This window comes from Eptatretus burgeri, chromosome 3 (genome assembly GCF_056783735.1).
Source record: "Eptatretus burgeri isolate ZD-2024b chromosome 3, Ebu_testis_v1, whole genome shotgun sequence".
Lineage (NCBI taxonomy): Eukaryota > Metazoa > Chordata > Myxini > Myxiniformes > Myxinidae > Eptatretus > Eptatretus burgeri.
This window is the reverse complement of record NC_140963.1, coordinates 35,143,195-35,169,714: the sequence shown is the minus strand read 5'-3', so window position 1 is coordinate 35,169,714 and position 26,520 is coordinate 35,143,195. Positions and strand designations below refer to the sequence as shown.

Genomic DNA, 26,520 nt, shown 5'->3' with positions numbered 1-26,520 from the left:
AAAGATGACTGTAAATTACGTGAGTAGTCCAAGGAAATCATTGAACACGTGATCATATGCGCTGTGACGTCATTCTTCGGGTTGGGCACCATCAAGATCATCGTCACGAAGCCGTTGCTACCTGGTTCACGACCCACCTGTGTTGCCAGCTTGGATTTTGACCTTCAGCCCGAATCCTGCCTCCACCTGAAAAGCATGGCTGACCCCAAATATGCTAATTTGCCCGGCATTGTAAGCTTTGTCTCTGTTTATCTCACTCCATCCTCCCTAACACCCCCATTGTCCTTCTCCACCATCGACCCTCTGTCACTGCAGTCTTTCTGTTTCGACTTCGTGTTAATGAGTTCATGACGCGCGATGTGTGGAGTTTAACATTAATCGTCGTTCGGCTTTGCCGTTTGTTCGATAAAATGGACTTTTTGATTCCAAGGTGATGATGTTCCCTTCAGGCGGTGGATGAACCCGACGTTTACGAGACCACAGACCTGCCCGAGGATGATCAAGCTGGGTTTGAGTCGGTAAGGGGGATCGAGGACGAGATTGTTTGTGATTGTTGGCGCGAAAATCTTATTCTAGATCGCGATGGTGAATGAACACCTTGATGTGTACTGGGAACCAGGCTTACAGGTCTTATTATTTATTTACTTATTTATTGTTTCACCTGTACCTGTACCTGTACCTGTATAGATTGAGCACCTCGTCCTTTGATCATATTTAGCATGCAGTGTTTGTTTCAAAATGTATATTCTCGAATGGTTTGACCTTGCATATCCTGTGGTAACATCAGCAATACTGTTTGGAGTTTTGAAAAAAAAATGAAAACGCACCACTTCTCCACCACCACCAGCTTCGTTGTCTTCACCCCTCCCCCCATTCCCCCTCACCACCAGTCTCGTTGCATTCACCCCTCCCCCCATTCCCCCCACCACCAGTCTCGTTGCATTCACCCCTCCCCCATTCCCCCCACCACCAGTCTCGTTGCATTCACCCCTCCCCCTTCTTCCCCACCACCGGCCTCGTTGCCTTCACCCCTCACCCCTTCCCCCCACCACCAGCCTCATTGCCTTCACCCTCCCCCTTCTCCCCCACCACCAGCCTCGTTACCTTCACTCCTCCACCCCTTCCCCACCACCCCCGGGCCTCGCTGCCTTCACCCATTCACCCCTCCACCCCTTCCCCACCACCCCCGGCCTCGCTGCCTTCACCCCTTCACCCCTCCACCCCTTCCCCACCACCACTACCAGGCCTCGTTGCCTTCACCCCTCCACCCCTTCCCCACCACCACCGGGCCTCATTGCCTTCACCCCTCCACCCCTTCCCCACCACCACCAGGCCTCATTGCCTTCACCCCTCCACCCCTTCCCCACCACCACCAGGTCTCGTCGCCTTCACTCCTCCACCCCTCCCCCACCACCACCAGGCCTCATTGGCTTCACCCTTCCACCCCTTCCCCACCACCACCGGGCCTCGTTGCCTTCACCCCTCCACCCCTTCCCCACCACCACCGGCCTCGTTGCCTTCACCCTTCCACCCCTTCCCCACCACCACCAGCCTCGTTGCCTTCTCCCCACCACCCCTTCCCCACCACCCCTTCCCCACCACCACCGGCCTCATTGCATTCACTCCTCCACCCCTTCCCCACCACCACCGACCTTGTTGCCTTCACTTTTTTATTCATCTCTGGGATGATTGACTGAGTGGATGCAACTGAGATTGTGGATATACTGATGTAGGTAATCTACTGATGCCGCTCCATGACCGAGGTTGTGGATCTGCTGTTTGGAGTGGTTCTGGCTGAAAGGATTGAAACCTCGAGGAACAGCAGTGCCCAGCTGATGATCCGTGTGGTCAGGAAACCATGAAATTGCTTCCAGGTTGAGATTGAATGCAGGACGTTGTGAAATTGACATCATTTACAGCAATCCTTTAAATTATGTTGTACTTAAGAATCGTCCTTAGAGTGTGTGTGAGAGTTCAGTGAGACTTAGTTCTGCTCACCGGGCATGAAATCTGTGATTAAAATTGTCTTTTTAACATGGTTTTTCGCATTTCAATGAATGAGTTGCAATTTCAAAATGGTGAACCATAGTCATCGTTCCTGAATGGAAATCGGACTCACGGAAAAACGAGAAATATCCGTGGAAGATCTGTGTTGGGTTCCTACCATTTCCATGTAGTGCAAGTCGGCAGCGGCCATGAATATGACATACACATACACATACACACAATTTTAAAGGATGGCAGGACCTGAGCCAGACTGACAAGTGTAGGTTCTGAAAGACAAAAACAGACAGTACAAGTCACCTACTTTCGGGATGCAAAATACTGTTGTCAGACCAACTTTACCAGGGTTTTCCCTGGGTTTTAAAATAACTTGGGTAAAACTGCCAACATGTATAATTTTGTGGGCCGCAAAGCGGCCCACGGCGGCCACGATTAGTGGGTGTGGGGGGGGACAGTGGTAGAGGGGGTCTCCCCCCTTTCGCTGTTGGGGGGGGGGTCTGGGGGTTCTTCCCTAGGAAATTTAGCAATTTTAGATGCTCGTAGGTGCATTCTGGGGCATTCTGAGCATGCAAGTCGAGACACAAATTGGTATCTGGGCATCATCAATTTTGAAAAAAAAAATTCTCACTTACAACATATCTTATATTTAGCATGTATGTATCTTCATCATAAATATTTAAAATCTTTTTTTTAATCTTTTTTTTTTCTTTCTTTCTTTTTATTTTTTATTTAAAAGCAGTTGGGCGGAAAGAAATTGACTTAGGCGGCCGCCCAAGTGAGTCCTATGGATGGAAAACACTGACGGCGCACGAACGCAGCCCTTTATAGCCCCCGCAGCTTCGCTCCTTAACCTTCGACCCTTTACCCCCGGCTGGCTCCACCCCTTTCGCCGTTTTGATCCAGTCTTGCCATCAAACGGGGCCGTGTTCGGAATCACCGTCTTCAGGCAGACGTGGTTGAGATCACCGGCTTCACGCGGACATGGTGAAGATGGTGAGATGATGGTGGTTGTGGTGAAGATGGTGAGGAGATGTTTGTTTGTTGTGGAGAAGATGGTGAGATGTTTTTTTGTTTGTGGAGAAGATGGTGAGGACATGTTTGTTTGTTTGTGGAGAAGATGGTGAGGAGGTGTTTGTTTAAAATAAATGTCAGAAAAGAATAACACTACCTCAAAGGTTCACAGTCCGGCACACGAATAATATCCGTTATACATTGGTGGGCAAATCTAACCTGGAACACACACTTATCGCCATGATTGATCTTCGGGGAACCTGAATGGTGATCTGTGAATTTCCACAACCGTAACAATATGTTCGGCTGCCCAATGAACTTCAGTGCTCGGTGCTTCTGCGCATGTGCGCAGACAATTCTTGGGCAGATTACGTCATTTCGAAAGCCGCTTATTAGACGCTAGTGTATTGAATTTTCTGTTTTCATAGTGCAGTGTTATCTTCTTCTACTGTAGTTTGAACACTTTTAAAACCAAAGGAACACATGATAGAACTAGAGGGGGAGCACTCTGTCGAGTGCAAAACCTCCCCCGCCAATACTGCTCGGTCACTCAAGTGAACCTGATATCATATTCATTCAATTTGACGTCAACAGTGCTCACAGAGTTATAGTTTGCAACTTTCCCTTTTACTTTTAACTTTTACATACTCAATTCATTCGTCATAACTGGATTCCTTGAGACAGAAATTGATTTTACGTGGGTATATCCACCTGAAGTTCCAAAATCAGCCGCAATTATAATTTTGGCATGTTTTTTGTTGGAAATCACTTATAATATGTGGAAATGGCAAAAAAAATTCGAAATTTTGTTGAAAAAAAAAAGTTGCAAAATTTTTTTTTCTCTAACAATTTTTTTGGGGGTGGGGTTGGAAATTACTTAAAACATGTAGAAATGCAAAAAAAAAAAAATTCAAATATTTTTTCAAAATGGCCACCATAACGGCCATATTGGACTTTGGACCAAGTCCAAAATCTAATGGCATGATCCTTGGACCATACCTAAATCCCCCCGCCAAGTTTCATCGAAATCCGTCGAGTTTTTCCGTAATACTGTTCACAAACAAACAAACAAACAGAAAGGGGTGAAAACAGTAACCTCTGATCTTCGATGGCGGAGGTTAATAACCCAATTTTCACCAACTTGCAAGCTTATGAGCATTTGTTGACTTCTTAAGTAAGTACATGGAGAGTTATTTTACTGATTGGCTAATCCATGGTATAGTCAATTGCTGCAAGTGATGATGCTATAACCTGTCTGGCTAGTTTCTGCCTTGTTTAATTACAGCTTTGTCTGGCTGTTTGCTGTCTGTCCTGTTTATGCTTCCTCGTGGATGGTACTAGTTCGCTCAAGTAAGGCCTTGTGCTTGGCATAACATTTCTCATAACCTTGGCAACGAATGGTGTAGTCACTCCCCATACGCACTGCTTGAAAGTTATTAATAAGTTTTTGGTTCCTTGTCATAAAGGTCTCCAAAAAGGTACACTTGGATTTTAAGTTCTCCAATTTGTTTTCCAAAATTTGATTTTTTTGAATGTGTCCAGTTTCATCATGATTTCAGTGATCAGTAATAACTGCACCAAGATGCTTAAAGTTGTCGCACAATGGGCTGAAAGAAAATATGTATTATGTTAGAAAAATAATTTAAAGTACTGAACACTGTCTCTAGGTACCTCGTGCTAGCCCTGTTTCATATATACATATATATGAGTCAAAATCAGCTCAGGTGTTATATTTGTAGGCCATGAGAAAATCATTCAATAAATTTCTACTATTTGAAAAAAATGGTCCATTGATGGTTGGATACTTCAGTATAAATTTCCAGGAGATAAAAAAGACAGTTTCAGGCACATATATTAAAGTCTGAGGAAAAAAAAGAGGGGAACGATTTTTTTTGAAGGCCCTGAGCATCACATTTTTCATTGACCAGTTTCACACTGCTTTTATTGCCTTTTCTCGATTTGTTTGTATATATATATATAGCCTGGTGTTGGCGCAGTGGTTAGGGCAGCGGCTTGGGATCCAAAAGGTCCTGAGTTCAAGCCCCGTTGGGCCACTGAATTAATACACCAGGGGGTTGACTCAGCCTGTCATCCTTCCGAGGTCGGCAAAGTGAGTACCAGTGTACTGGGCCGGTGTATACCCCGGTTAAAATAGGAGTACCATATCCCTGTGTTGTAAGAGGCGACCAGGGTTGCGTCAGGAAGGGCATCCGGCGTAAAACATGTGCCAAATCACTATGCGGATCATATGGATGATCCGCTGTGGCGACCCCTAACGGGAGCAGCCGAAAGAAGAAGAAGAAGATAGAAATATATATATATATATATATATATATATATATATATATATATATATATATATATATATAATTTAAAGGTTACCATCTAAGGTTATGTATGAACATAAATTTAATCATCCGTCCTTTGCTATATAAAAAAAATGTGGTTTAAAATTCCAATCTCGTTGTCTCCCTCAATTGTCTGATTTCTTCTTCCCTCTTCATTCGTTCTTCTTTGTGTCTTTTATTCCACTGTCTTTCTTGTTCCTCATTCTGCAATCTCGTTATTTCCTTCAATTGGCTGATTTCCTTCTCCTGTCTCATTCGTTCTTCCTTCATTACTCTTTCTTGCATCTCATTCTTTAATCTGGCCTTCGCCTCCAGCTGTTCGATCCGTACAGTGTGGTTCCTTAACGTTTCATTCTCCGCTGTCGTTCTTTCTTCTCTCAACATCTTCAGTTCGTTTTGTAATTCCCTCTCTCTGTTTTGGTGTTTCTGTAACTCAGAAGCTTCCTTTTCTAATTCTTTTCTCATCTCCACACACTCCGACCTTGCTTTGGCTTCTAACTGTTCTTCCGGCTTGCCCTTGTGGTTTTCTACCCGTCTTCCCAGTTCCGCTGTCTCCGTTTTTACCTCCAGTCCCAGCTTATCAACTCTCTTTGTCATTTCTTGAAGTCTTTTCTCACACTCCACCGTTACGACCTTCAATCCCTCCTTTGTCTCCTCCTGGCTTTCTTTTAATTTTTCTATTGCCTTCGTTACCTCGTGTCTCGTCTTGCACGTTTCGGTCTCCCCATTGAATTTTTCCCTCTGTGTCACCGTTAATGTTTCCGTCGTTGTTACCTCCACGTGTCTCGCCCAACGCGTCTCCCGAATTATTTTGCCCTCACCCGCCTCCATTGCGGGCCAGACAGCCGTTGCATTCCCTCCAGCTCGTTCGCTCCAGCACGTGGCGCCGCCATCATGCCCGCCTGCAGGCATCGCCCCACGCGCTGCATTTCACCCCGCAGTATTTGCGTATTTGCCTCCATTAGTTGCGCATTTGTATCCATTTCGCTTGTGTTTGTATCCATTTTGTTGTTTATTCCTTTTATTTCGTTTTTCATTTCTTTTGTGTTTGTATCCATCTTTCCGTTCATGCCTTTTATTTCGTTTTTCATTTTATTTGTGTTTGTATCCATCTTTCCGCTCATGCCTTTTATTTTGTTTCCCATTTGCTGCATGGTTGCGTTTACTCCCGCCAGCATGGCACATAGCTGGGCCATGTCGGGTACACTCGGCTGAGCTGATTCGGCAAGGATCGGGGGGTTTTGGCGGAGAGGGGGAGGGGAGGTGTCATACACCGCGGCTGCCGCCGCGCCCATTTTGGGTTCTCGGTTCAGTTGGGGGGGAAACTGTTCCTGCATCACAATGGGAATGTCCTGCACGGGGATTTCATCCTGGACCATGCATTCTCCACATTCTAAATCCATATTTACCCCCGGCTCCCGCCCACCTTGAGACTCCATCTTATTTTACGTACGCGATTTAAATTGCTCGTAATTTGTAGGGAATCGGGGGTTGCTCCACTCACCCCTGAACCGATTCCCGTGAATTTAGCTTGTAGACGGGAGAGTTTGTTTCCCGCTCGCTGACACCAGTGTTGTGAGGAGGGGGATGAGTTCGTATCCCACGACCTGACGCCAGTGTTGGTAATTCTGGCCCGCCCGGTGTGCGATCGGCCGCTTGACTCGAATGGCAGCCGCCTCACCCACCGGAACGGACAATTCAGCCGTGACCCTCCTAGGACTACCGCCAGAAACCAGTCACGGGTGGGGGTTTAACCCACCACCACCACCCAGTCCGCAGTCCACCCGCGCGAGATAGGGTAAATTGCCGAAAGTCAATATACCTATGGTACTCGCACGGGTAATCTGCCGAGCAATGGGACCACGCCACAGGCCGACTCCGGACACGAACCGCTTTAGCGGTTCGTTCCGTATTACAGGGATAACCGAACGGAATTATTGTCGGCCTTGACGGTTCCGATTAATTACCGGGATGTTGAAACCCACTACGAATCCCCTACGTGATGCAAGATGGAGATTCAATTAAAGGAAAAGACGAAGCGAAACGGGGGAACAATTGGACAAGCAAGCACTTTTATTGCACACACACAGACAAGCACGTATTCACAGTCAGCAACAGGGAAAGAGTTAAAACCGAATATAATTATTTACAACACTTAAACTGTTTTACTTACAAGACTGGTGCCACACACATACATTTACACAAAACCAAAAAGAAAATGGAAGTCGCGACTTCCTTGAGCGTGTCGAGTCCTTGGCGACCATAACTCCGAGTCCCTCCGGCGTGGTCCGCGAGCTCGTGCCGCGCGCCTGCACATGTCGTCCGCCCGACAGCTCGGACGAACGAACAGAACCTCCGACCAGGGACGATCTCTGCAACTCTCCACAATTCCCGTTCAGGGACGAGGGAACAGGAAAGGGAACGACGTTCTTGTCGACCTTTACGTCCACGCCTTTTGTCAATCGCTTGAACGAACCAAGAGCCTCCAGCTTCCAACCAACCAACCAACAACGACTCTTCACGCCCACCCTTTTGTAGGGGCCGGCTCCGCCCTTCGCTCCGCCCCACGCCCCGCCCCGTTCTTGGCTCCTTCCTTCGAGGCGTTTCCAGAAAGCTCTTGAAGGGGGGCGTGCCCTCACTCTGACCGCCTCACGGCATGCATCCACCAATCGGGAGCGAGCTGCCGCACCCTTCCCCTTCACACCAAGCGTGGTGGGGGGGGGGATTCAGGCAGGGAAATTAGGCGGGAAAACCCCACAAGCGTTGTTGGTTTTTGTTCTTGCACGCACCCGCACGGTGCTCGTTGAATGGCGAGTGGCGAAGATGTGGTAGCGTAGTTGTGGAAGGTGGCGTCGTGTAGTGAATGGTGTGATCATGACATGTTGGTTGTGGCGATGTTCGTTGATGTTCTTGCACCAAATTAACAATAGCCAAAGAAAAATGGCTAACTGACGCGTCGCAGCCTGAATGGATCACATATATTCCCTCTATACAACGGGTTTGGGCTAACTACACATGAACTTACCGATATATCTCACCTGAGGACCCTTTATGGTGTAATGTGAATTTCCACAACCGTAACTATATATATATATATATATATATATATATATATATATATATATATATATATATATATATATATATATATATATATATATATATATATATATATATATATATATATATATATATACAGAAAAACACTTTGCATCTTGGAATAGGCCTGGAAAACAGGGAAAAACAGAAAAAAAAATCACTACTTTGTCCGTCAACAATAACGTGCATAAACCCTCAAAGCTTGGGGTAAATAGTGTTTTTTCTCAGAATCTTCTTCTTCTTCTTTCGGCTGCTCCCGTTAGGGGTCGCCACAGCGGATCATCTGTATGATCCGCATAGTGATTTGGCACATGTTTTACGTCGGATGCCCTTCCTGACGCAACCCTGGTCGCCTCTTACGACACAGGGATATGGTACACCTATTTTAACCGGGGCATACACCGGCCCAGTACACTGGTGCTCATTTCGCCAACCTCGGAAGGATGGCAAGTTGAGTCAACCCCCTGGTGTATTAATTCAGTGGCCCAACGGGGCTTGAACTCAGGACCTTTTGGATCCCAAACCGCTGCCCTAACCACTGCGCCAACACACCAGGCTAGTGTTTTTTCTCAGAATGTGGGTACATAACTATATTTTCTCCTGTTGATTAGAAAAGTGAAGTAATTAAACTTCCTCAAAACATTAGTTGTATCATTTAATAAAGAATTCTATATTTTGATGATTGTGTTGCACTTTATTACACCTTAGCTGATTTTGGTGTGTGTGTGTGTGTGTGTGTGTGTGTGTGTGTGTGTGTGTGTGTGTGTGTGTGTGTGTGTGTGTGTGTGTGTGTGTGTGTGTGTGTGTGTGTGTGTGTGTGTGTGTGTGTGTGTGTGTGTGTGTGTGTGTGTGTTGTTGCGGCCACGGGTACGGAGACACAAGTTGTTCACAATTAACGTTGTGGTACAGTGGGTTGTTTTAAAACCACGAACACCAGCCAGTCAACCACGAGTTCCAGTGTCCGCAGTCTAATTATTCCGTTTAACTCGAGGTCACGTGGTTACCTGAGCGGGGAGCGTGCCCTCGGCAAAGCACCAATGTTATCTGATTAGATTTTAATTAGGGCGGCCGAGCGTTTTAACCGCTGGTGTGTGCCGACTATCTTTTAGTCAAATCTGTGGTAATTACCCCCCAGTCTATCTCGGTTCGGACAATGCGAGACCAATGGGAGGAAAGGACAAACACGGACAGGTTGGAAATCGAACAATAATTTATTAATAATAAAAAGAACCTTTTTATTTGCTGAGTTAAATAAAGAATTAATTTCAAAGCACAATCAATCAAAATGCCAGGAAAGAGACAAAGAGCAGATGCTTATCGGGGGTTGACTTGCAGCTAAACGCAGACAAGGGTACCCAGCAGATCATTCAGGGGAGGGGGAGAATCGTCTCGCTCACCAGAGAGTCGTCCGTGAAGCGAAAACATCCTGAAAATGTGTCACGTCCATCGCCAGCACCCAGCTTTGCTGTGCACCCTCTTGCGGGGCAGCCTTGAACGCCAGTCGACGTCTGGAGGGCACCGAGATCGTCTGCCGCAGGTTTAGACCCTGGTGTTGTTGGTGATCGACCCATGCCTCACTTGTTAGCGGTGCTGCTCACACCCACATGCGCACCACATGCTCCCTTGCCGAAGCACTCTGAAGGGCGAATTGTCTCGTCGGCGATGGTCAGACACCCGCTTCTTGGTCACTTCTCTCGCCCTTTGCTTTTTCCTCTCTCCTTTCGCTATTCCTCTCCTCACGCTTTTCTCTTCAGACTTTTTCTATTCAGAACGTCTCTCCTCACAGAATGTCCCTCTTTCGCTTTTTCCTCACTTTTTTATATCTCAGAACGTCTCTCCTCACAGAACGAACCTCACGCTTTCTCTCGCTCGTTTTTATATCCCCAGGACATCTCCGCGGGGTGACGTCCACCCCAAGCTCACCCCGCCCCACTGGGGCACGGTTACCATGACGACCCGTGCACTCTCAAAAAAGGCAGGCTTCCGATCTCGCGAAAGAATGTTGCTGAGGAAAAATGAGGGCGGGCTTTCAAGCTCGTGAAAGAATGTTGCTGAGGAAAAATGAGGGTGGGTTTCAGAGCTCGTGAAAGAATGTGTGAACGTGTCTGTCGTAAAGAAAAAAGCTTCCCATAAGAGAGGGGATCTATTCTTTACCTTTCTCAACGCATCACATTTAAGATCCCATTAGACATGCGGATGGGGCTAATCTGAACATGCACTCAAGGAAATAACTGAGGACCTGGATGTGTGGATGTATTCATCAGACCAGATTCTAAAATCTGTAACTGTAAAAAGACCAGATAAAAACATCTGTAACTATATATATATATATATATATATATATATATATATATATATATATATATATATATATATATACATACATACATACATACATACATACATACATACATACATACATACATACATACATACATACATACATACATACATACATACATACATACATACATACATACATATATATGTCACACTCATTCCCGGCACCCCGCCGCGTGCTATCATCTGTGCAGCAGTCGGTTGCCTGCCTGACGATTGACCACATAATGGTGGATGGTATGTTGTTTCTCTTTCTTTGTAGCAATTGATCCATGATTTTGCACAGCAAATCGTGGTGAACAAGTGTGTGATAATGAATTGTCGCAACACGACTGATAAAGAGCGGGGAATATCGAAACGTGTATTCCCATATGATCCCTTAAAATGGCGCGAAAGGACAAAGATGGTCCAGACTCGAGACAATCAGCCCTCGCATTCAAACTTCAGCAACAGAGGGCTTTCACAGCAACCTCTTCGTCTCCAATCACTTCATCTCCAAGATTATTCACTTCAACTAACTGGCGATGAAAGTGTGAATGCATATCGCTGCACTCCATTTCAACGAGAACAGCGATCACCCCCAAGCTATCAACCGATACGAGGATCTCAAATACAGCCTGACCTTCCAAAAGTACAGACACTGAGAAGCCATCGCTTTTAAGATTGGGGAGAAATGACATTTAAAATATCATTGACCTCAAAGAGGGAAGTAAATTAAATCGTCGAGAACGGCATAGGAGATTGTCTATGACTCAAAACCTACCCATGTCCAGAAAGTTTGATCGACCTGACAAAACTACAACTGTTACCACCCATCTAAGCAGGTTTCCCAAAGTGTATCAGATTCTTCATTTACGTACATGGAACAGTATTGTGAAGATGTACAGTGGGGTGCAAAATTGGGGTGTTGGACACAGATGAGGTCTTGTCCTGAGGCTTTTGTCAAATTGTGAAGAAATCGGTTTATTTGAATTTTTTTTTCCTCTCAAATGAAAGCCAACAAATTCATAAATATCTTCAGGTTGAGGAAAAGTGAAGCGAATGATTCCCACTACACCAGCCGGTAGCACAACACCATGTCCTTTCCCACGTCGTGCCAGCATCATCTCACGAACTATCTATGTGATGTGGAATTGCTTATCTTGTGGACCATCGGTGGTGTGTGATCCATACTGTTGCTTGTACTGTTGCCAGGCAACTTCCAAGACGTGCTCATTAAGACAAGCGGGACCGATGCCTCGGTGATCCGTGATGCAGAGAAGTTTGTGATCATGTGACATGGCCTTTTCCTTCACCTGCTCAATGTCCCAACAGTCGATTCATTGTTAGCATGAACCTGAAATGACCACACTGGCAAACGTATTGTTACGGAATCGGCGGTGGGGGGGATTCGAATGCCACCCAAGTCTGCTCCAGTCCGTAGGCAGTTTGGGTTTTCGCACCCTTCTCTCGATGGCCAAATGTTGAATATTCGGCGTCACTTAACCACCGCCGTCTCCGGGGTTATAACGCCGGCTGGTTCGGCACAGGCCTCGCGTCACGCGTCTCGAATCGCGATACCAACGTAATCTGGACCTTACCAGTTGGGGGAATAGACCCCGGTTACAGACTGGTTTTGACAGAGACCGAGCGAATTCTGCCAGTCTGTAACCATTTTGGTTTTTATATCAAAATCTAGCAGATCGTTCCTCGGCGCGGCACAAATTCATTCAAAGCGGCAACTTCATACGAATCAGCTAAATTTATTGGGGACACATCTGAGAAGACGACACAAGCAAAGCATTCACGACAATGTTATAATTAATCTATAACCTGTTCTTAACTAGGGAGCTGCAGGTTTCAAAGGGGACCCTAACGAGATAGACCTTAGACAACATGCAGACAAGACACAGAGTACTTGGTGATGCTTCATGGACGAGAGGAAAAGTGTCAAAGGCCCGAATGCGGCTCGTGACAAGCTGATGTCCACGGATTTGTGCACCCAAGCTCAAACACGCCGCGTGGCAAAATGGCAGCGTCCTCTTCCTTTTGTCGCAGCCCTCACGCACGCAGCCTCGGCGCGTTCAGACCCCACGTAAGGTCGACGGCCCAAGACGAAAGATCTGTGGTATTCTTCACCTGGCTTTTCACAAGGTCCAGCATACAAGTCCAGGCCTGGCCTGTTCACCAGACAAGGCCAAATCGAGGTGTTGGGCTCCGCAGGCTGGGTCCGTGGCCGAGGAGGCACCGCCGGCCAAAACCACTCCCCCACAAAGTCGATCGCCCAACTCGACGCTCTGTTTCACTTACTGCCAAAATGGCAGACTCGATCTGTAGGCAGTTTCTCTTATTGCCAAATGGCAGACTCGGCGCGCTCAGTTTCCCCACTGCCTTCCCGGTGCTCGCTCGCCTCTCAGCTGACTGCAGTTTCACTTCTCCTTTCCGGCGCTGGCTCGCCTCTCAGTTTCACTTCCTCCTTTTCTTTTGGGGCACGCCCCTTTACGGAGCCCACACTCCTCGGGCTCAGTTACTCCCTCGGCAGATCCAGCACTGCCTTTTCGGCGCTCACTCGACTCAAAGCCAACTGGCTCCTCCCTTCAGTTTCACTTCCTTCTCTAGGCCACTCCCCCCCCAGAGCGCTGGGCGGGGACTATTGTCCGGAGAGAGGAAGGAAGAAGAAGAACCTCTCGGTCCACTACCAATGTACGAACAATGAACATCTTCTTGCACCTCCCGACACACATGTAACGTCCATTTACCAAACAACCTGGCTAAACATGCATTTAATGGGGGACCTGGGCTAATCCTATATTTAATAACGCACTAAGGGCCATTTCCGCAACAATATTTAAAAAATTTGTTTTATTTGAGAAATTGGTTTAAAAAAAAAGAAACTCCGACAATGGTCACTGCACAGTGCCTCAAAGATGAGCATCGTGAACTCTTAGGTGGGGGAGAGAGATAGAGGTCACTAATCTGACTAGTAATGTCAAAATTCACTCCAATAACAAATAATAAACACCTCACCAATTCAAATTCCACATCAAATTGAAACTAGTGTGTTCATCTTCCTCCTCATCCTCATCAAGCGTTCTCGTCATCAGAAAGCTCTGGTTCCTATACATGTGACCTTATTCCCATGTTGTTTGGCATTTCCCATCTGAAGCTGGAGTGCTTTTTTACAGGAGACTCAGGAGTGCTTACAGGAGTGTTTACAGGAGTGCTTTTACAGGAGTGCTTACAGGAGACTCTTTAGTAAAAAAAACCTCCATTCTTATTGTCATAACGATGAAAACTGATTGAAACTCCTTCAAAAAATTAGGGTGTGCTTCTCTATCATTTGATGTATAGAAAAGGCAATATGACTGCTTCCATTGTGCTATCGCTTTGAAGTGGGTATCTTGAGTATTTGTGTCACGATAGTAATTAACCCCACCACTGAAGGTGGACGGAGGTTATGTTTTCACCCCTGTTTATCTGTCTGTCTCTCTGTGAGCAAGATGTCTCAAAGTTGTGGAGGGATTTTAATGAAACATAGTGGTCAGGTTGGGTGTGTTACATGGACTAATTTATTAGATTTTGGTGTAGATCCAGATTTTAAGTGATTCTTCATCTTTGAGAGATGGGGCCAAAAACGAGATATCAGATGATGTCTCAAAACGTAGATGGATTATGACAATAATATCTGGATGAGTAATGTTAATGACAAACAAGTAATGAAAAATAACTCACAGTGACAACTTGGCGCAACGCAACGGCAGTCCGTAGAGAACGTACCTCCACCAAGCTGAATAGTTTACATTTTGAATGCCACTGATGGGTCAGATCTGATTCTGGACCTTAACCAAAGTCTAATCGGCTTGTTCTTGTCACCTAACCAACTCTTCCACCTGGTGTTGTCACAAGTCGTCCACAGGTTTTAGAGATAACATGCTATACATAGTTTTTGGCCCCATTTCTCAATGGTGAAAAATCGCCTGAAAAATTCTCGAATCCAGAACCGGATTCGAATCTTCACCAAAATTGAATCGATTAGTCCTTGTCACACACCCAACATGTCCACCATGCTTCATCTGAATCCATCCTCAACTTTTTGAGATGTCATGCAATATTGTTTTTTGCCCCATCTCTCAATGGTGAAGCATCAGTTAAAAATTAAAAAATTATTGTATCCAGATCTGGATTCAGATCTTCACCAAAATTGAACCAGTTCTTAATAATGGCACTCCCAACCTAGCCACCAAGATTTGTGTGAATCCGTCCATAACCGTTTGAGATATTGTGCTACGTGTATATATCGTTTTTGGCCCCATCTCTCAACGGTGAAGAATCACTTTAAAAATTCTCAAATCTGCATTCGGATTCAGATCTTCACCAAAATCGAATCGATTTGACCTTTTCACACACCCAACCTTTTTTTGGCCCTATCTCTCAATGAAAAATTCCAAGATCCGGATCTGGATTCAGATCTTCACCAAAATTTAGTGTTGCCGTCTTTGACCGGTCGCCTACACACACACAAAAATTCAAAACAAGTGCTTGAAAACTGTGGCCAAAGACAGATAGGCAGACAGACATGGCAAAAAAAAAAAAATTGCCAAGTAATGATCAGTTGAAGTTGTATTTGCTTATCATAATCAACGTAGTTGGCAAATAGGAGACTTTATCAGTTTGTCTTTGACAAATAATTTATGATAGTATGGAGAAAAGAATTGTAATTAATTACGGAGAAAACCCCCTTATTGCCCCCGCCACAGCCCGTCAGGTGTGAAACACCCCCCCCCCCCTTTTTCTTTTTTTTTTCTTTTATTTCCTCTCTCTCAATCACTTCTGTGTTTGTTTTCATAATTACCATTGAGCTTTAGTGTGCGTGTCCAAGCAATAACATTTTTACCATTTGAGCTTTTGTCATCAAATCTTCAACAAACCTTTATTATGAGACAATGGAGAGCGCAAAAATGAATAAAATGTATTTTTTTTTTAAAGCTCTCGTTCTTGTCACGTTTACTCCTACGGTTTGAGAGGTGCAAGAGCACTCAGTACATGGAGAATGAGAAATGGAGTTCTTTATGTGCAGTGCAACTCCCCCACCAGGACCAGGTTCAGGTCCGATCAAACATGAAGAAACAATAGCCAGAGAATGACACTAAGGACTCAGGAACGTCCTGTGGGAGGAAGGATTATGTTAAGCGATAAGGACGATAAGGATTTTATTTGATGATAAGGCAGTCACTTTTACCTCATATAAAGGAGGCTATGGGAGTGCTGGAATGTATCTCCTGTATTTTAGTTGTTTATTATTATGGGAAATGGGTCATCAGTTTACGTCATGTCTTCTAGAAACATAGCCCCGACTTAAACTGCTCATACCAGTATCTTTCAATTGCTTATGATGCTTTGAACCCAGGTTCAAGTCTTGTACATTCTGTAGTGTGTGCGTATATACAGAGTTGAGCGAGAACACAGAATGGACCAGAACATAATAGAACAGCAGGAAGAAGGAATGGGGGGGGGGGTGGGCACATCAACAGCTGGGGTAGAGGGAGACTTGGTGAGGAATGACAGCAAGTGGAAGACACAGGAGGTGAACAAGATTGATACAGCTGCAAACTCTCAATAGTCGACAATTTGGCCACTTCTTTTTTTCAAATGCAACACAAGGCTGAGGGCACGGGTGTGCCGCTGATGCAATACCTACCATCTGTATATTAGGACAGGTAATGTCCTTGTAATTCATGTTAAAGTACACATGTCAACTTGTCTTTGTCTTTGGCCTGCATGTGATTTGTGCACAAGCTCTTCCATGATCAATCGATTCCTTCGATCAATATATGTGTATGTGTATGTATGTGTGTGTGTGTGTGTGTGTGTGTATATATATATATATATATATATATATATATATATATATATATATATATATATATATATATATATATATATATATATATATATATATATATATATATATATATAGTTACGGTTCTCGGAACCGTAGGCATACAACATACAGGTGTCCCAAGTCAGTTATTCCATTAGTGTACGTGCAGATAGATCCCTTCCTTGTGTGTAGTGGGAAAATACGGTGGTGCGTTGCAATGGGCTTTTAGTTCGGTTAATAAATCATTTTCTTCCCTTTTATTTTATTTCCCCTTTTATTTGAACCACGGTACCTTCATCTCGCTTTCCTCGCACCCTCACCTCGCTTACCACAGTGTGACGAGCGCCTACCCAGAGACTCGTTTTCCGAGTCAGAATCCTGACGTTCGCTGTGGCAGCTCCATCTCGGCTTCCACCTTCCCAAACCCAGACACGTGGTGTGGGCGGGCCTTGCTGTCCTCTGGCGAGACCCTGCCCAGGAAGGCGGACCACATGAAGGCCCGGTCCAATCAAGATGAACGATGACGTCGGCTTTGCCATGGCTCCACCCCCTAGCTCCGTGATCGATAAAATACAAAGCAATCCTCAGAGTAGAGTGGTTTGGGATGAAAAGGAGTTCGTGGTTGGACTTGAAAGAAAGGAAGGAGTTGGATTTGGAAGTGCTTAGTGCTTGGTTGGTTCGTGTTCGGTGGGTTCGTTAGTTGGTTGGGAAGGTCGAAGGAGGTTGCGGTAGAAGGATTGGAAGTGTGCAGTTGTTGAAAGGGTTGTTGTTACGGAGTGTCTGCCCACGTCTCACCTCGGCAGCCCGCCTGTTGTGCTGGTCCGTGCATACCCGACCTCAACCGGATCTCTCGTCGGGTCCTGTCTGCTGCCCCGTTCCCACCTTGGACTCTGCGCTCTCCACTCAAGCTCCTCCACGGACCCGAACTCCACACGGGTGGCTGTGGTCCGAACTGTACGACTGTTGTCAGGTGCCACACCACGGAGCACTCCTTCCCCCGAAACTCAGGTACCGAGAACTGTGACCTCCCTCCCTCCCTGGCTGCAAAAGGGTCCCCTTTTCTTTTCGTTGGGTTTGTTTTGTCTGAGTGTGTGTCTGGGAGTGTGGTGCCTGTCTTTTAAGTAAAATTGTATAAGATCCTTGATTATTGTAAGTCTTGCTTTTATTATTCTCACGTAAGTCTGCTCTGTGGCCGCTTTGGTAAGTTGCTGTATAATTGTCGCACGACATCTCTCTCAGCTTCCCCTGCATAATACACCCAATAAACCTTGTTCTTGTGCCACATGTTTTTCCTCGCCTAGTGTAAATAAATCATTGTAGAAATGTTCCGAGCTCATTTTTGTCTTTTCCTCCATTGGTCCAGCATGGTTCGGATTTAAGTTTAGCTGGGTTTTTATTCCCGATAATCCATTCCTTCTAGCCGGTACGTAATTGGCAGTTCCGCTCGGCTGCATCCGATCTGGAAAGGAAGTTGGTTTTCTTCCGTAGTCTGTAGAGTGATCCGGTTCGGGCAAGGCGTACCGAGGGCATGGTTCCCCGGTAGTTGAAACCGCGTGGTTAATTAGGTAACTTGATTCTAGACAGGAGGACCCAACGCCACGCGGTCGAGGTATTGGCGGCCACGGTCGGTTAAGCGACCCACCTTGTCAAGGAATTATCCGTGAGCGACGGCCTACAATTCCGGGGAGTCTGGTGGGAATCGACGTAAATTCCCCCACCTCGTGGTCGTTCTCGGCACCAGACCCTGGCCCGCAACAATATATATATATTGTTGTGGTTACCAGATTCGCAAACCACCATTCAGGTCCCTTAGGTGAGGTATCTCGGTAAGTACATGTGTAGTTAGGCCCAAACCCGTTGTCTAGTGGGAATACATGTCATTTATGCGTGCTGCGACTCTTCAGGATAGCCGTTTTTCTTTTGCTATATTTATTTTGGACCAACCGCCATGATTACCACCACAACCACAACATCAACCACCAACCACAACGCCGCTTCACCACAACCGCCACGACCTTCCCGTCACACCTCGCAACCGTCGCATCGCCACCGTTCTTGCCCCGCTGTGGGTACCGGTGTTGGACTCGTGCAGGGCGCGCGCCGAACAGCGTGTACAAAATCACGGATTTTGTGCTTCAAAAACGGATCAAAAACGACACGCCCACTTTTTGCCGTCCAATCGGTGAGCGAGGGGCGAATTGGCCCCGCCCCCAGGGCGATCGATATATGCAAATTTATGGATCAAAAAGCCTTCACGCCCACTTTTTCTCGGGCCAATGGGGAGCGAGGTGAAAGGTCGAAGGGAGGGGGTCAAAGATGAGAGGGCGAAGCTACGGGGCTGATAAAAGGACCGTGTTCGTCAGTCCAAAGTCGAGAGGCGGAGAGTAGGGGAGTCCAGAGGCGAAGAGTAGGAGAGTAGGAGAGTCGAGAGGCGGAGAGTAGGAGAGTCCAGAGGCGGAGAGTAGGAGAGTCGAGAGGCGGAGAGTAGGAGAGTAGGAGAGTCGGAAACAGAGTCAAGACTTCGCGGGCGGTGGAAGGAGCTGGTCGTCGTGTGCGTTGGAGTCGGAACGGAGGGGACGGAGCTGTGGAAAGGCAGCGACACCAGACGAGGGGGTGCTCGCGTCGGGAGCTGCACCCCAGGGAGGCCGACAGCGCGACCTGGCCGAGGTGGAGACGCTCGTCGCGGGATAATAAAAATCCTCTATACCCTGAGCATCAGCAACCCCCTCCTGTTTCCCCCCGCGCTGAGATAGTGCGACCAAGGGGGCCCCTTTCCCACCCCCTACCAGACACTGTCTGCGAGGCCCGCGGAGTTGAGGCGCCATCGCCGCTCCGCGTCTCATCACCAGACGGGTAGGCGCGACCCGGTCTCGGCCTCAGGCCCGCCTCATCCTTGAGGGTATTCTTTTCCTTGGTTTTGGGTATGTGTTGTCGGCGCCGTCTGTGAAGTAGAATTGTACAAGTGTTGCCGTGTGCTCGGTAGTCGGTATTAGCTCTGCATTGTGTCTTCTCTTTTATATTTGCTTTTTGTGTAAATTGCATTGTGTCTTTTCTGTGTGCTTTTGGTGGAATTGAATATGTGTGCTTCCCGTGTGCCGCGAATAAATGTGCTTTGTGTTGAACTGTTTCCCGCTTCGCTTCGTCATTTCTTTCTTTGAATCCTCATCTTGCTTCACGTAAAGGGTTGGTAGTGGGCTGAATACGCCCGATAATTAATCGAACCGTCGAGGTCGACGATAACACCGCTTGGTTATTCTGATAGTACGGAACGGGTCGCTTAAGTGGCCCGTGTCCGAAGTCGACCTGCGGCGAGGTGCGATCGCCCGGTCTACCCTCCGTGTGGGTACTTAGGTAGGTCGAATTTGGCGAGCAACCCTATCCCACGCGGGGGCTGATTGGCTCGATCGCGGTGAGACCGAAAGGTCCACCCGTGACTGGTTCCCGGCGTTAGTCCGAGAGGGTCACGACTGGATTGTCCGTCCGGTGGGCGACGTGCCGCGATTCGAGTTACGTGGCCGTCGCACGCCGGCGGGCGCGAAATCCGCAACAATATATATATATATATATATATATATATATATATATATATATATATATATATATATATATATATATATATATTTGTTTTTTCTCTTTCCTTGTGAATATATTGTTGCGGGCCGGGGATCGGCTGCGAGCACGACCGCTCGGTGGAGCAGTAGGGTTGACTCTACCGAACACCCGGAATCTAGATCGTACCTTTCGGAAAACTCCGAGGGTATGGGTCCCTGTCCGGACCGTGAATCGTCAATAATTTCACCATGTGGTACAGGGTTATTTGCCAAACTTCAAAATACCTAGACCCACGTGGCGAGCTACCGAGTATTCACACCCTCGACGGCACTCGTACGGGACGAGCCGTTTGTGCACTCGACCCATGCGTGACCCGAGCGGATGGTCACCGTGCTTCCGTCGATCCCAAATGCACACCACTACGGCAACAACGGCCTTCTTTAATTCTCCCAACACTCATCACGTTAAACCAACAAAAGAACCACAAAAACGAGCTGATACATTTAACACATGGATTTATTTATAATGGGCGGAAGGGGGATGCACGCAAGGAGCAGAGTTATCCGACTATAAGGAAATGCAAGGCAATTAATGTACAGCGAAGGCACTTAACAATTTACTACTTAAAGACGGGCGGGCGCGCGCACACACACGCGCACACACGCGCACACACGCGCACACACGCGCACACACGCGCACACACGCGCACACACGCGCACACACGCGCACACACGCACACACACACACACACACACACACACACACACACACACACACACACACACCCAGCCGGACATGGACCTGTCCAACTTGTGTGGTTTGGCTGACACGAGCGAACCAGGCCAGCGAGAGGCGATGATTGAACCAGGCACCAGCGAGAGCTGATGATTGAATCAGGCACCAGCGAGCGGCAATGATAGAACCAGGTGCCAGCGATCCGCGATCAGAATCCTGATCTGCGTTCAGCGCTCGTCCCGACAACCAAAACTCCCTTTTTGTATCCCAAACTGTCGAAGGCAGGAGGTTTCTCTGCCACTTCTCCAAGTCTGAGTTGAACGTCAAAGCGAGAGCTGATAACTCCACACTTGTTCAACCTGCCCATCAAATTGACCACAACCTTGACTGTTCGATTGTCATCAACTTTCTCAAAACTCTCCTCAGTCCGATCATGCTGCAACCTTTTTCACCCTTGTCCGGGGGGGGGGAGGGGAGAGAGGGGACGCCTCCTCCCTCCCCGCTTTCCCTCACTGGACGGTTTTGGCGCGCAAAGTGCGCTCGTCGCCCTGTCATTGACCAAAATGCGCGCCAAAGCTGTTGATTGGACCGGGGGGGGGGGGTGACGGCCGTCGCTGCGGATCGCCCCCCAAACAGGCGGAGGAATATTATCATGCGTGGGCTCCGCCCACATACGTGCTGCCACACACGTAGGCAATGGCGTCAGTCAGAGCGAGGTGAAGGTGATGGTGATGCTGGTGTTGTTGATGATGTTGGTGGTGTAAAAATAAAAGAAAACCCTGACTATCAAAATAACTCCGCAGCACAGGAACATTTAATTACCCATTAAACAAGGGAAAAGGAGCTATCTATCCACATTTACTTATCGAAATAACTGAGCTATAGGTCCTGCATGTTGAGTGCTCATGGCTTCCAGATTCGTAACAATATTATCTTACTATAATTCACCGTCTGACCATCTGTCTCTTCCCAGGTACCACAAAAACGGCTGAACCGATCACAACCATTTTTTTGGGTGTGTAATCCTGGGACCCCTTGAAGTAAAATAGGCATAAATATAATAACATGACTCCCTTAATGGCTCCCGTAGAGAGCGGGTGCTTCGAGTCTATCAAATGCCAAAATACTGCTTTCCGTTCACTGCTTCACCTCATAACCTGTCCTCCTGAGGAACTGCTTATTCGTAGCATCTGTGAGATTAATGTTTGTATTTTAGATGGTTTGGGGATGTGCTCTACAAGTATCTGAAAGAATTCCGGTGAAAAACGGACGTTTTAAGATTTTGTTGGGGCATTTCATCTAATGGCGAGCTGGCTGGTCACGTAACGCTGCACAGACGTGCTGACAGCGTGTGATTGAGATTCTTGGTGGTCCGAGGGTCCTTTTTAGTTGGGGTGCAGCTCTTTCCTGGATACAGCCATTAAATGCACACAGAGTATTTATTTCATGGCCATAAACGCGGGTTTGAAAATTGTATAATGATGTTGGGAATGATTCCGAGAATATGGAGATTTTTGCTTCGAGTGGCCTCACGCGTTTATTTTAAATTCAGTTTGAATTCTGTTTTCACTTTCCGTAGTCGCTACGGTTGATTAATACTCGGTTGCATCAAGTTTTGTATCTGAGCTGACCGTCAAACTCGCTCGGGTGTATTATTTAATATGGTTTATGAAACATGTATGGTGCACACATGAATTGCTTGCACAACTGTTTTGCCTCATGCGTTTCTTTTTCTCTTCTCTGATTCCTCTTCCCACCCATCCACTCCCTTCCTCCCCAAAGCTTCCTTCCCTTCACCCCTCCCCATTTCTCCATTTGTTGTGTTCTGCGTCCTTCATTCATCATCGATGTTTCACAGAACTCCATTTCTTAATTTCCCCTCAATCTTTTGATGCTTGTCATTATGTCATTCTCGGAGGAAAGATTTAATTCATGAAAGCAACAACCGACCAATCGGGTTTCACAGCACTATCAACATTGTAATCGAATAAGTTTCCCATTTTCATGGATACTTCAGAAACTATGGGAATCTTCGTTCAATATGTCAAGATGTTGACTTCGGAGAACATGAATCTCTGATGAACAACCATAAACTTTGAAAATGAACATTCGATACCTTTTTGGGACTTTTATGGAAGAGATAAATGTCCTATTTTTAACAAAAAAATTGCTGAATATTTCAGACGATCACATCTTCTTGCTTTTGCTGGAATTTGAAGTCTTTTCTGATTTTGTTTTATACCAAATGATATCGCAGTACACTTATTAGAAAGTGTTTATAATCAAAACGACACAATTTCAAAACCCATTTCTCTTGCATGCAGTATCCGCTCATTGTGTTTTGGTTATCTTTCTGCATGTCTCATGGCATGTCCTTTCATTAATGGGATGATCTGTTAAACTGTAGTTTATGCTTTCCTTTTCTTAATATGTTAAACATGTAGTTGTGATGTGAGCTGTTTTGCCAAAATATAACTAGTATTGAAATTTGTCCATTATTTTATTTATTTTAATGTTATTTTTATAGCAAGTGTAACTTCCAAAACAAGTTCGTTTTTTGTTTAAGATATGGTATTAACAGGATGATCCTTCGAAGGGTTGCCGTTGCCTGAATGGTTATTTCACATCGAGGAATTTTTTTTGGAACATTATACTTTTTGAATTCCAATCCATGTCAAGAAACGGCCCGTTGAGGTGTCTGCTGACAATCGTATTTCCGATATGTCAATTTAAAGTCAGTCGATTCAACAGCCATTTCAGCTTGTGCAGATCCACTGCCAGAAAAGCAGAAACAAACGGGCAGAAAAGCAGAAACATGAAAAGGGAACACACAAGAGTAAATTCGAATCTTACCAAAACAAGGGAGACTATCAAAGTTAAATCATACCAAATTCAACAGTTTGAGCAATTATTGGTGGTTAAATTAATTTTTTTGACACAGTGTCTAAAAATACACCAAATTAGATGAACCTCGTTCACGCGACAATACGGTGATCTGCCAAGGGGTGTCACCTTTTGAGCATTGCTATTGCCCAGCAGACAGACTAGCTTTTCTGTATTCACCTCCCATCACTCCCATCATGGGCTGTTATATGATTATGCAGCCGTTTGTACGCATGACAAAAGCTGAAGAATTTATTTTTATTTAAAAATTTTTTTTTGTTTTTACTCCGACAAAATTTCTTCAAATATATAAATCTATACAGAGCGTCAGTGCTGTCGAAGCAGCTTCTATGGCTAGGATTACAATTATGGATGGGTCGCCTCTTGGACTCAAGAAGTCAGGGTGGGAATTTCGAATTTGTACATGGTGCCAGAGATGGTTAGCCCACTCTTCAGGAAGGACACCGTGGGATCGTTATCGTCCACTAACTTATGCCAGCAGATGGGAAACTCAGTTTTAATATCTGTCTGAGGGATGGCACACATTAATAAATCACTCTGCCGGTGAAACACAGGGATGACTGTTTATTGCTTGGTCGGAATTCAAACCCAGGCGAGACAGCTTCGAGACGAGTGTGCATACCTCTTCGTCCATCCTGCTATCCCCCATATGTGGGTGCCGTAGGATATCAGCATCATTGCTCATGCCATCATGAAAACCAATCGGACCACTGGACCTGAAGCTTATCTAGGCCCTGGCCTAATGTATGTAACCCAAATTTGGCAGCATTCTGACTGGTGGGTCTGGAAAAGATTTTTGAAGAAATTTACTAAGTCGGCCATTTTGACCTCCATAAAGTCATGTTACCGGAACGAACTTTGCAATCCCGTTACCAGTCAGGAGTGGAATGTTGCTGCCAAATTTCAGCCGGATCGGCCCAGCGGTTTGGCCGGATAAATTAAAATGGGATACGAACGGTGCACGATGACAATACCTTATCGGGAATTCCAATTCCAGATAAGCTGAAAATTGTTCATAACACAGCATGATCAGACCATCCATCTTTCATCGTTACATAAGTGTTTAAATAACCCATAAGCTTCTCAAAGTTTGAGTTTGAAATGATACAAATAAGTATGAAACTTCTTAGCGTGAGGGTTTTCAAGAACTGCTGATACAAAGCTGACTGGACCTGCGGGGAGGGAGAAGAACCGGGAGATGAGGGAGGGTTGGTGACACGGAGCTTGCCCCAGAATGTGGAAATGCAGGGTGGGGGTGTAGTAGTGGTGGGGGTGGAGGGGGGGGTGCAAAGGTCTCTTGGGTGCTTCTCTGCAACAACAAAAAACCCATCAACTTGTCAATTTCAAGATTACTCCAAACATATTGATACACCTCGTTTACCATTTTATCTGTCTTCCAGTGGGTGACCATGCAATACACTGTCTATAATGCTATTCTGAAGGATGTATGTACATCCAATTACAAGTGAAATCCTTCAATACAGCGCGTGTGGTGAATTAAATGAGTACACTAATGTTAAAATATGCAATTTATGCTTTTTTTAGTTGAAAAACAATTAAAAAGCGTACTTAATATTTGAAATGTAAAAATCTTGTTATTGTGATAAGCACCTTTATATATATATAACAGAAGGAATTATTTCTTTCGATATAGCCTGGCAGGGGACCGCAAAAGAATGATTGCAAGTAAATTTCAACTACTAATGCATGAAGAAACACTTGTTTATGGCTAATATTAAAGGGAATGATGGCACAAGAAGAACTTCGCCTGGAATCCTCGTCCATAACACCGCCCACACAACACACGTGGTGTCCTTTGACCAATCAGGAGCAGTGCAGTTACAGTATCGTTTCCTTCAGCTCGATTGGTCTTGTCCTGCACGTGATGTTTTCGGGGGTTTTTTTTCGTTCTTGTTGAATCTGAGGAGATTATTTTTTCGTTCTTGTTGTAAGTAAATTTCAACTACTAATGCATGACGAAACACTTGTTTATGGCTGATATTAAAGAGAATGATGGCAAAAGAAGAACTTAGCTTTCTGTGTTCGGCGCGAAATGCCATTGTGGACGGAAATGACGTCTTTCGTTCGTTTGTTCGTACATGAAGGGAGCGTTTCTTCGTTTTTTTCCATCAAGCAATAAATTAAATGGTTTTCACATATGGTGAACACATTAGTTTCACAAATTTCCATTGAAATACTCGGGTATTTCCGTCGAGGTTACGCACTGCATCTACCGGACGGCCGTCATTGGCTGTCTTGAGGCACGTGGGGGGGGGGGACACCGGACCCACTGGAGACGTGGTGGACGACGCCGGGGACATTTCAAACTCGGTGCAATTGTATACAGCGCACGCGCTGTAATAAGCATCTCAACACAATAACCTCTGCCAGTCTGGTCTGCTGGACATAATTGGGTGTAGATGAAGTAGCCTGAGTGTAACTATTTGGATAGCTGTTGTATGTAGGTAACCCTGGACTGCTTTATGGGAAATATAACGCTGAATGCATGGAATGCATTTGTAGCTTTGGTTCCAGCATGTTACAAAATTATATAATCTTTATGTCATAGTAAAATGCGAAAGAAACCCATAATTTTAGTTTGTGAAAGTGTAACTCGATATCAGTTTCCAGAATACCTTTACTTATGTCATGATTAATGTGGACTTT

At 45.8% G+C, this 26,520-nt stretch overlaps 1 protein-coding gene across 1 annotated transcript in view; it reads left to right on the top strand.

The window, feature by feature from the left end:
* Positions 1-26,520, top strand: part of DCTN2 (dynactin subunit 2) — a 101,489-nt gene continuing 74,969 nt past the window's right edge. Inside the window, exons 1-2 of the mRNA XM_085872899.1 lie at positions 1-231; positions 450-518. Coding sequence (XP_085729025.1) covers positions 196-231; positions 450-518 — 105 coding nt within the window. The 5' untranslated portion in view covers positions 1-195. The remainder of the gene's footprint in view (positions 232-449; positions 519-26,520) is intronic.